At 40.4% G+C, this 10,218-nt stretch overlaps 1 protein-coding gene across 1 annotated transcript; it reads right to left on the bottom strand.

The window, feature by feature from the left end:
• Nucleotides 1–1,527: 1,527 nt before the first annotated feature.
• Nucleotides 1,528–8,376, bottom strand: LOC310927800 (annexin A13-like). The gene is made up of 11 exons (XM_083890198.1): nucleotides 8,250–8,376; nucleotides 7,097–7,172; nucleotides 6,718–6,812; nucleotides 6,451–6,621; nucleotides 5,376–5,409; nucleotides 5,144–5,223; nucleotides 4,657–4,725; nucleotides 3,149–3,250; nucleotides 2,984–3,059; nucleotides 2,761–2,873; nucleotides 1,528–2,567 (listed from the first exon to the last, which is right to left on the bottom strand). The coding sequence occupies exons 1-11, from the start codon at nucleotides 8,262–8,264 to the stop codon at nucleotides 2,448–2,450; spliced, it is 951 nt and encodes a 316-aa protein (XP_083746324.1). The 5' UTR covers nucleotides 8,265–8,376; the 3' UTR covers nucleotides 1,528–2,447.
• Nucleotides 8,377–10,218: the final 1,842 nt, after the last annotated feature.

Here is a 10,218-nt window from a genome sequence, read left to right as displayed (position 1 = left end):
TGGCTGACGGGTGTATTATGACAGAGAGGTAAACGTGCTGCCACAGTCCCGACTGAAGCTGAAGATGGATGGCGAGCTGGGCTTTACATGTGGTGCACAGACTGTGGACGTACAGGTGGCAAGAATGCCCGAAATCCAGGTGTTTTCTACCACGACTCTGCCTGGAGGAGAAAGAGATACAGAGAAAAGACGGAGAGAAAGAAAGAGAAAGAAGGAAAAGTGAGAAATGGACTGCTCTTGCATCTGGAAGCAGTTCTCACTTGTTTGGAACTTTAACTGTTTTCAACTCACACAGCGGGCTCTCATAGTTTCTGTGCTTGCTAAGCCAACGCGATACGCAGATACTGTATTATTATTAGTCTTATTATTACAATACCTCCTGGTTTCCATCACTTCAGAGGACATTTCCATTCTCTAACCTGTCTAACCCTGACCTTAACCTCAGCCTAACTTTAAAAAAACATGCCTTCACATTAAAATGTACACTCTTAGAAATAAGGGTTCCAAAAGGGTCATTGTGGCGAACCCTGCATTACCTTCACTAGCTCTCATGTGCTGGTTAGTTGTGTCAGCGTTAGATGAAGACCGTGGTGAAGTTACTTTGACAAGGGCACGCAAAGACAACGTGAAACTGACTTAATACATCATACTTCATTCTTAGAAATAAGGGTTCCAAAAGAGTCCTTCTCCAAGGGCTGAGGTTCTACCTGGAACCATTTGCTTCTGAAAAACCCTTTTCCGAAGAAAAGGTTTTTCCCAGGGTTCTTGGTAACACTAATGGTTCCAGTAAGAACCATTTTGATACAGAGAACCCTTTAAAACCACTTGTTCTACTCATAAGGACAAGCAGAAGAATCTTATATGGTTCTACTGAGCACTTTTATTTCTAACAGTGTAGTAATTACGCTATGGGGACGTTATTTTTGTCCCCATAAGGAAGACAAGTCCCTACACTCTTAGAAATAAAAGTGCTAAGTTGAACCATATAAGGTTCTTCGGTTTGTCCTCATAGGGGAACCCTTTTTGGCTCCAGGTAGAAACTTTTTAACCTGGAACCCTTTTGGAGGGTTCCACCAAGAAGAAGCAAACCCTTTATTCGGGAAAGGGGTTTTAAAGGGTTCTCTGGATCAAAATGGTTCTTACAGGAACCATTAGTGTTACCAAGAACCCTTGAAAAACCCTTTCTCCGGGAAAGGGTTTTTCAGAAGCAAAATGGTTCTGGTAGGTAGAACCTCAGCCCTTGTAGAAGGACACTTTTGGAACCCTTATTTCTAAGAGTGTAAGTGCCTAACCCTAACCCTTAACTACAGTAAGTCTTAGTTAAGATTTGAGGACCAGACAAAAATGTCCTCACTCCGTATGGTTTATGATTGTTGGTCCTCACAAAGCCACAAAAACAAGAACACACACCACAGGACATGATTCCAACAAATGCTGCTATTTTTTATCGTCTGGATATCAGCAAGCACAATATTCTATGTCGTACAGTCGTGAAATAATAACAATAAAACATGAGCTTTTGGTGAAGCTACAATTTATTAATACTATTTCATGTCGATGACATTGGTTAACAAATACGTCTTTCATATAGGTCCACGAATTTATCTGTTATGTGACAACACAACGATCGTAATACCATGATTCGTAGTTTTAAATAACATAAGTTAAGATACGGTTTCATACATGAGTGATTGTACTAAATGGGATTACAATATTATAATTTTCACTCAACAATCATAAATATACACCGATTAACGATACACTGATGAATTATGATTTGATTAAATGACGGATGATAGATAAGAGGTTAAAAGGCAACTCTGTAATAATGTGAGGAAACATTGTGATAATAAGGCAGCTTTGTGAGCTGTGATTTAAAAACAACTTTTACAAACAGTTAAAACCCCCACGTTGCCATCGGGGGACGTGACTACAAAAACTATAAATACTTAAAGCATCCAGGCTTTTGATTCTCTGCTAATAACATCACAATGTGTTATCGTCTCGTGTGTTTCTGATATGAAATGTGATAACAATCGGCACTTAAGTGTTGAGTGTTGCAAAATAATCACAAATATAAAAAGTACGAGACTGCACATTTTATGGAGAGCAGCATCAGTCTCTTTAAACAGCTTTGGGTTAAGCTTTAAAATGGCGACGAGATACAGAGAATAAATGACCTCTATTTGAGTTGAGTACATACAACCACAACGCTGCCATAGTATTATTCATAGATACAACGTATTCAATGCACTTCTTTTATTTAGTGGACAATGATCTGAACTGTGAACTGTGTCAAACCATAAATAATGCGTTGTTGTTTTTTGGTCCTTGCTGCAAAGACAAACGTCTGAAATGGAGAGAAGTTTAGTGAATATGAAGAAAGGAAGGAGGAGCAGACACTAAAAGGTTAAATAAGGCCAGCAGGAGGAAAAGTGAGGGAGCGTTTAGTGCAGGATCTCCATGAGGAGGCGTTTGAAGTCTCCACCACACTCTGAATCTAGAGCATCCTTCAGGGTGACGTCATACTTCTCCATGTACATGTCCTTAACCGTCTCCAGGTCAATCTGTGGGATTAAAACAACACTGCAGTCACCGCTACACTCATATTCCTCCCCTTTTCTTTGTCTTTGGACTAAATGGTCCACAATTATTCATGGAGTTAGTTTTAATTTGGACGCCGAATGATAATACGTTCATTAAAAAATAGCGAGTAGTTGATTATTGTGTAACTGCCCACATAATCTCACTCTCACACACCTCAGAGCGGCCAACAATGATGCGAATGAGGGTGTCCTCGTCAGTGCCCGCTCCCTTCATGGCGGCGTTGAGGCGTCGAGCAAAGTACAGCTGTGGGTTCTTGGCACATCTGACTACAAGTCACACACACAAACACACACACACACATAAGCAGACTGTGCTTTAAAAGGAAGTGAAAACGACTATTTTCACGGACTTTGTGATTCATTCTGTCACAGCTCACCCAGAGTAACGTAGCAGTCCTTCAGGGTTCCCGTAGCCTCAGCATCAATGGTGTCCAAAATGTCTGTCCCTGAGAGCTGAAGTTATGAACATTTTTATTTATATATCTTAATTTAAAAAGTGTTCTTCGGTTTTTTTTGTTGGTATTTCAGAGTTCAGTACTTACACACTCATAGGCCTTAAAGGTGGCCTGAAGTTGCAGGTAGTTCCTGTGCGCCAGGATGAAGCTAAAGGTCGACTCGTCTGTGCCAAACCTTCCCTCTCCGGCCTGAAAATAAGACAAACATCCACAAACTCAGCATGGAAGCATCTTCTGTCTTCACGTACAAACTGATTTCCTTTTGCAAACAGTGAGGCTGCCACCTGGTGGCAAATCAAAGGAATACAGATTTCATCTATTTCCTAGGCTAAATCTATTTGTTTTAACTAAATGGCAATATCAGGATGTAAATGTCACAGTATAATCATGCTAAATAACAGTGAGCTCACCAAAAACACTCAAATGTCGTAAACGGCGGAGAAACACAAACACAGGTTTGAGCAATAACTTTAATGACAGCTCTGCCTTTATCCGTGTGATTACAAACACCTGTTTGGTTCGATTGGACTGAGCCACGTCACCCCTAGTGGTGGCGGAGATGGATCGGACCGTCTGCCAGGTCGTCTCCAAGTGGATCCAAGTGATTTAAGCAAGCCGAGAGTGTTTTGTTTGGACGTGTGACGTGCGTGCGTGCATTGGGAAATGTAATTCAACTCATATTTGATACTGTTTTATACTGTTATTTACCATACACTGGTAGTGTTACTTAATGTAAACTACAGTTATCAGAACTACAAGTAGGGTAGGGAGGCAGCGTTAAAACATGCTCTCCTAAACTACATGTTAATTATTTATTTCCTGTGTGCATAGGCTGTAGTATAGTGTCCATGGTTACAATTTAAAGGCGCCATATGTAAGAATGTGGCCAACAACGGTTAACAACACGAAAATTCAAAATACCGAAGTCTTTCAGGTTTCGTATTCTCCGCCGTTGTAGCTCAGACGCAACTGGCAACCTGTGGTTGCTCGGCAGCTGAGACTCTACTGACTGTAATGGTTGGTAGACGGCAGTAGGTGGCGCCACATTACCTGAACATGATATGCAGTCTGCAAAATATTTTTTTAATACTAATATTTTAGCTGTACTGTTGTTGGTTTGTTCAGTATGTTATATGAACATTATTCCTTGTTATAATTTTTTAGCCAATAGAGGGCAGTAAAAGACAGTAAACAGTATGTTGTAGGTGGCTTGAATCTAACATGCGGTGCCTTGTTCGGCCTCAGTTATATATCCTTATTGTTTATATTGATTATTGTTATCTGTTGTTTCAGACACCATCACACATGTTCATTGAGGACAGGAACGTCTCGCTGCCGCTGCTGTTTAGGCCGACCAACAAACAAACCTCCACTAGCATTTAGCTTAAGCTGGAAGCTTCCACAGTCTTGTACTGTAACATCAGCAACATCTACGAGAACATCTTTGTGTGATTAATGAGTCACCCTGGGCTGTAACGTTTACAATCCAGGATCACATTACCATTACCATAGCGATTTAAAAAGGGGGTGAAACACCAATACGGCTCTCTAATTTGAGGGGATTTGAGGGACACAGATTTCATCCGAGGACTTACCTCAAACAAAGACGTGGCATCCTGTTGGGCTAAATCCTCGTCCACCTCGTAACCTTCGTCCCTGCTCGCCTGTGGAAAATATTAGAAGAGGAGATATTAGTGGAGGATGTTGAGAAGACGATACGAACGTGATGGAAAAACGTTGTCAAATGACGCAAAGGTTCAGAGATATGGATTACAAAATAGTCTCAGAGGTCTAACGGGATCATCATCATCTGCTGGACATTAATGTCTTAGGATGTAGACGTGAGTCACGCGGTGTTTGTCTTTTCTTTCTGCAGGAAGGAAAAGAGAGGGGGAAGCAGAAAAGGGTGGGAGCTGCTGCTGCTGCATGGCACAGGGCCCGAAGCACGCCAAACAATGACGTGATGTGTGCCGAATGTCCCGGTGGGCGAATCCCACAACGGAGAACAATTCTGAGAAGTGTTATTAAGCTACATCTGTTCCCCCCCGTTTGATGGAAACCTGAGCAGAGCCAGTGTTTTACCTGCAGCAGTGCAGTCAACAGGTTCCTCACATCTCCACTAGTATCATCCTCAATGTCTGCCTCCAGGTCTCGCTCATGCACTGCAGGGTAAAAAAAACCAACACATTCATGGTGCAGAGGGGAGACGCCCAACACAGCAACAACAACAACTACTGAACCACAGTCTCCAGTGTGAGGGGAACACCAACAGTTTGAAGCTTTAATGTATGAATCAGTATGGAATATGACTCACCCTGAGCATATGACTCCTTGTAGCAAATGATGTCCTGTTGGGGAAAAAAGGGAAAATGACTCACTGAAATACTTTTAAATTCCAAATCTAGAGTGTTATTGGAGATCCATGAAGACAGCATATATGGTTCCTTGCCTGTCTGTGGTAACAAAACCATTCAAATCCAAAAAGAGTATATGATTTAAAGGTGCATTATGTGATAAATCTAAAGCAACTGGCCATAAAATCCTCCTAATATGTCACAGAGACTCAGGAATAATGTTCATATAACAAACTGAACTCACCAACAACAACAGTACAGACAAAATATTTGCATTAAAAAAAAATATTTTGCAGACTGCAAATCATGTTTATGTTTTGAAATCATGTTTTGGCATGTGGCGCCACCTACCGCCGTCTACCAATCATTGCAGTCAGTAGAGATTCAGCTGCCGAGCAACCACGGGTTGCCAGTTACGTCAGAAAACGAAACCTAAAAGACCTCGGTATTTTGAATTTGAATGTAGTAACTGTTGTTGGCCACATTCTTACATATGGCACCTTTAAGTGAAAGAAACACTATTTTTAGGACGTTATAGAACATTTTAGTGCAGTGTTTCCCAATCCTGGTCCATGTTTTAGATGTTTCCCCTGCTGCAACACACCCGGTTTGAGATATTACCATAGACAGAGCCGCGAAGGACGTACTTTTTGAAGTTTAGAGCGTTGCAGAGTGATCTTCTCCACGATTAGTATTCTTTTAGATCTTTGTAACTTCTAACTTGATTTAATTCTAATGCAAAATCAGCGCAGGTACATCTCTTCGTCATAAGTCGATGTCTATCAACTAAAGTTTTGTTTAGTTGACTAAAGTCTCCAGGATCTCATGTCGTTCTCTGTGCAAACTTAGTAAATAACTGGTTAAAATACTGGACTTAATGTTGTTTACCGTCAGTTCTGGGGCTCTTAAAACCCTAAAATTGATGAATTGATCAGTCAAACATCAGGATTAAGCAACGGCAAATCTGCATCATCTTCACATCCAAACAATAAAAACAAAAGTATTATGTTGTCTGAAATGCACATGCTGTCAGACCTCATTGTTGGCTGTGCACAGGATCTCCACCAGCACAGCCTCGTCTGTCCCCGCCCCCTTCATGGCCTTCCTCAGCTCCTTGGCGAAATAAATGTGAGGAGGGTCCAACATGGCGACGATGGCGTTCTCGAAGCTCCCCGTCAGCTCCTTCTTCAGCACCTCCTCCAACTCCTAACGCAGATGGGTAACACTTAGGTAACGTGACGTGATGTGATGTGATGGATGGATATCAGCGGAGACACACGAGGGGTTATATAGGTTACTTACATCGTCGTACTTTTCAAAGTAGGCCTGTTTGATCTCCACGCGCTGAGCTGCAGAGCGATGAGCCAGAATTTGTATAATGGCCTCTTCGTCTGTGCCTGAGAGAGAGAGAGAGAGAGAGAGAGAGTAATTTGATAATCCTTCAAATATGAGGCAGAGTATTTCTATCATGAGATCTTTATGGTCACAAAGACAGAACGGAAAGCAATCAAATGGCTAATAACACAAAAAGCTCTGTAAAATTTTGTGGTCGACACACCCTGATGCATCAGATGATTAAATGATGATTCTCTAGAACAACAACCTTCAACTCTGATGTTGCTTTTTTTATTATTATGTTTGAGCATTTAACTGAATCAGTATGACATCTCAGAACACCTACCTAGACCTTTGCAGGCTTTCCTGAGAGCCTTGATATCAGCTGTGACGTCAAAGTCCTCGTATGGGACGATGGTGGGCTATAGAGGACACACAAACGTGACAGGACGGCATTTAGAGATACCGATATCACAATATTTATGAACGTAGATTTGCGCCGAGTCATTTCAAAGACGCAATTCTCCAACAAAGATTGTATGAGAAGCTAGAACTAGACGACCCAAACACGATCAAGAGAGAACAGTGACTCTCATCGATGAAGAACAAGTGCACGTTCTTCACATTTAGATGCAGAGATGCTGTGGGACGGGGGTGGGAGCAGAGTCCAGTTTCCTGAATTCTCTGTAATAATCTTGGAGAATCTTGTTGTAGGTGTTCATGGATTCTCTGTATATGTTACAGTTGAGCCTGGTTTTCCTCCATTTTCTTCCCAGCTGCGAGACACCGTGAGGATATTCTGTCTGTAAAACATCTTGGTTTTTTTCAGAGTTTAGAGCGGCTGACTGGGTGTTGCTGAGTTGCTTAACCGTGTCGTTTACAGTACAGTCACCACCACTGTGCGGTGAGATGAGCAAAGTTGCACAAAGTGAGTTACATAACTCACAAAAATGAGAAAGCCTCCGACCAAGGAGCTTATTCGTTTGTTTGTCTTTAATGATTGTTTTTAGGCTTTGTTTTTTTGTGTGTGTTCTAAAATCCACATACACCAATACATGGATTAAATAGCAGTGTTTCTGGCAGTGAGCACAGTCAGAGGATGTTCTATCTGCAGGAAAAAAGGGCGCAGCCTGTGTCCTTGGTGCTGAGTCATGATGGAGACTCACGCTCCTCTCTCCTCTCTCCTCACCCACCTCTCTTTTTAACACAATGCGGCTCTATTGATCTGACAAATTCCTGCTTCCTACTGATGCTGATGCTGCTGCTACATAACACAGAACACACCCTTTAATCGAACTTTAACTGCGCAACTTCTTCAAAAACACACACATTTTTTTTTTTTGCTGCTGTTCACAAAAGTCTTATTATGACAGAATTACTGTGACCCAGACTGGAATGTTGTGTAACGGTTTCCTGTTTCCTAGCCTCTTAGTATTATTATTATTATACAACACAGTAGAGCAAAAGTTGCGATAAATAAATAATAAAGTTCTCTTTACCTCCACGTTGCCCATGATTAGTTATTCCAGAGAGGTGTTTTCCACTTCTGAGGCGAGACAAAATGTGTGATCTGATGCCGTGCTGAGCCGTGCTGAGCTGTTGTGCAGTGAGTTGACGCAGTTGCTTCGTGTCTCTATAATCAGGACTCGGCCCTGTTTCATTGGCGCAAGGATGACGTCATCGTCGCTTGTTCCTGGATCCAGGATATGGAGACTTTTGAGGATTGATTGATTTCCCCCGAGAGGAAATAACATTTTTGATGATGTTTTTGTTCCTTTTACTGTACACATTTGTACACATCTATATTAATAGTCTAATTAAAATAATGTTGATTTTGTTAAACTGGTAAACTTCATACATACACCCCAACTTCACTGCCTTTTACACAAGTTTGAAGATTATATTATTGATCATATTATAGATTATATTAACACTTTAAGTTTATTAACTCTAAGAAGAATGGAAAAACTGTGAATCTCTCTTCTAGCTTTTCTGTTTTTGTTGCTTTGTTTTTTTTTCCAATTTATGTAATATTTTCCAGTCATCCATTACTTTAACCGTTAAATACAAGGAGTACAGCTCTGCTGTTCTGTATATTTGTTATCAATAAAGTTTGTTTAAAAAAGAAAAAAAAGAAAAATCAATTTCCAGGAATAATTATTTTCAATTCCATTTAATAATTTCACCATATTTTTTTTTCATCCTGGACCTTTAACTACCGAATTCATTAAACAAACAAATACATAATATTTTGATGTCTCATGTAGATAAAGAGGGTTGGACTTTTGATGGTTCTTAAAAATGTGTCACGTTGAACTGCAAAAAACCTCCTTCGCCACATGGGGGCAGTGTTGTATAAGCTGCTACAAAAGACACTCCTGTGTTGTCAATGTAAAGTAGTTAGTGTTAACCCTCTTGAATACTGATGTGTTGAAAGGAGTATTTGTCAATTTTGGTTTGTGTCCATCACTGACTGATGACATGATGAGTCGTTCACAACATTTAGAGCAGGGGTCTCAAACTACATTAACCCGAGGGCCACTAAGCATCAGTGTGGTCAGTAAGAAAAAAATATTGTAGAGAAATAACTCATAACCTGAAGTTATAATGATTTTGAGACCTCTGATTCAGATTTAACACACAAGCAGCAGATCAACACACAAACTAAGATGTAAAACTGTGAGACAAATCCATTGTGATGGGATTTTATATAAATATTTAATTCAGAGTTGTTGAGAACAGGGTATTTACTGTATGTACATGCAGCACAATATGAATGTCCAATATAAATACTCCCACGTGGATGCTTCAACAGTTTATGACTCTTTGGAGCGACACTTTATAGAATAACAAGCATAAAATACACGTACTGGGGAAAGTTGCAACGCTCCGCTTTTTAAACATTTGTAAAAAAAAAAGCACATTGAATAGAAAGTGAGAGTGAGGCTGGTGAGCCGTGTGTTTATTTCATGAAGATTTTCACATTATGGATGCTGTACCTGAACGCCTGCAGAGAATAAGTGAACATTATCGCCACCTTGACAAAAGATAGTCACACCACGTCATCTGTGTTTAAAAATAGAACATGTGTTCCTAAATCCCTTTTCTCTCTTTTTTTTTAAGTATTTCACATGTGCAACTATTTTTTATACCTTCTGGTGAATTCTAGTTTGTCATGGCCCCCCATGTATTTTCACTGTCATGCATACACAACAACAATGACACTGAATTGGTTACAAAGTTACTGCATGACATTAGGTGTTCTTAGTGTGTGGCTGATTACAGTGGCAGAAATCAAAATATTTGGTCATGCACCCCCCAAAAAACACAACATGAATAGATTTGGACGAGGGTGCATTCAAGCAGATGTAAAACTGGCAACTAAGAGGCAGAAAAATGCATTATTCACATCATCCGCCATGGTCAGGCTAGGTTTTTGGTCCTTGAAATACTTTTCTTCTTTCTTTT

The sequence above is a fragment of the Microchirus variegatus genome, assembly GCF_963457635.1.
Source record: "Microchirus variegatus genome assembly, chromosome: 5".
Lineage (NCBI taxonomy): Eukaryota > Metazoa > Chordata > Actinopteri > Pleuronectiformes > Soleidae > Microchirus > Microchirus variegatus.
The sequence above is the reverse complement of the archived record's forward strand: the minus strand, read 5'-3'. Positions and strand labels throughout refer to the sequence as shown.

Coding starts and splice junctions, on each gene's coding strand:
- LOC310927800 (XM_083890198.1), bottom strand. Junction 3,251..4,656: donor ATGCCACGTCTTTGTTTGAG/GTAAGTCCTCGG, acceptor TCTTATTTTCAG/GCCGGAGAGGGAAGGTTTGG. Junction 3,060..3,148: donor CCTTTAAGGCCTATGAGTGT/GTAAGTACTGAA, acceptor TCATAACTTCAG/CTCTCAGGGACAGACATTTT.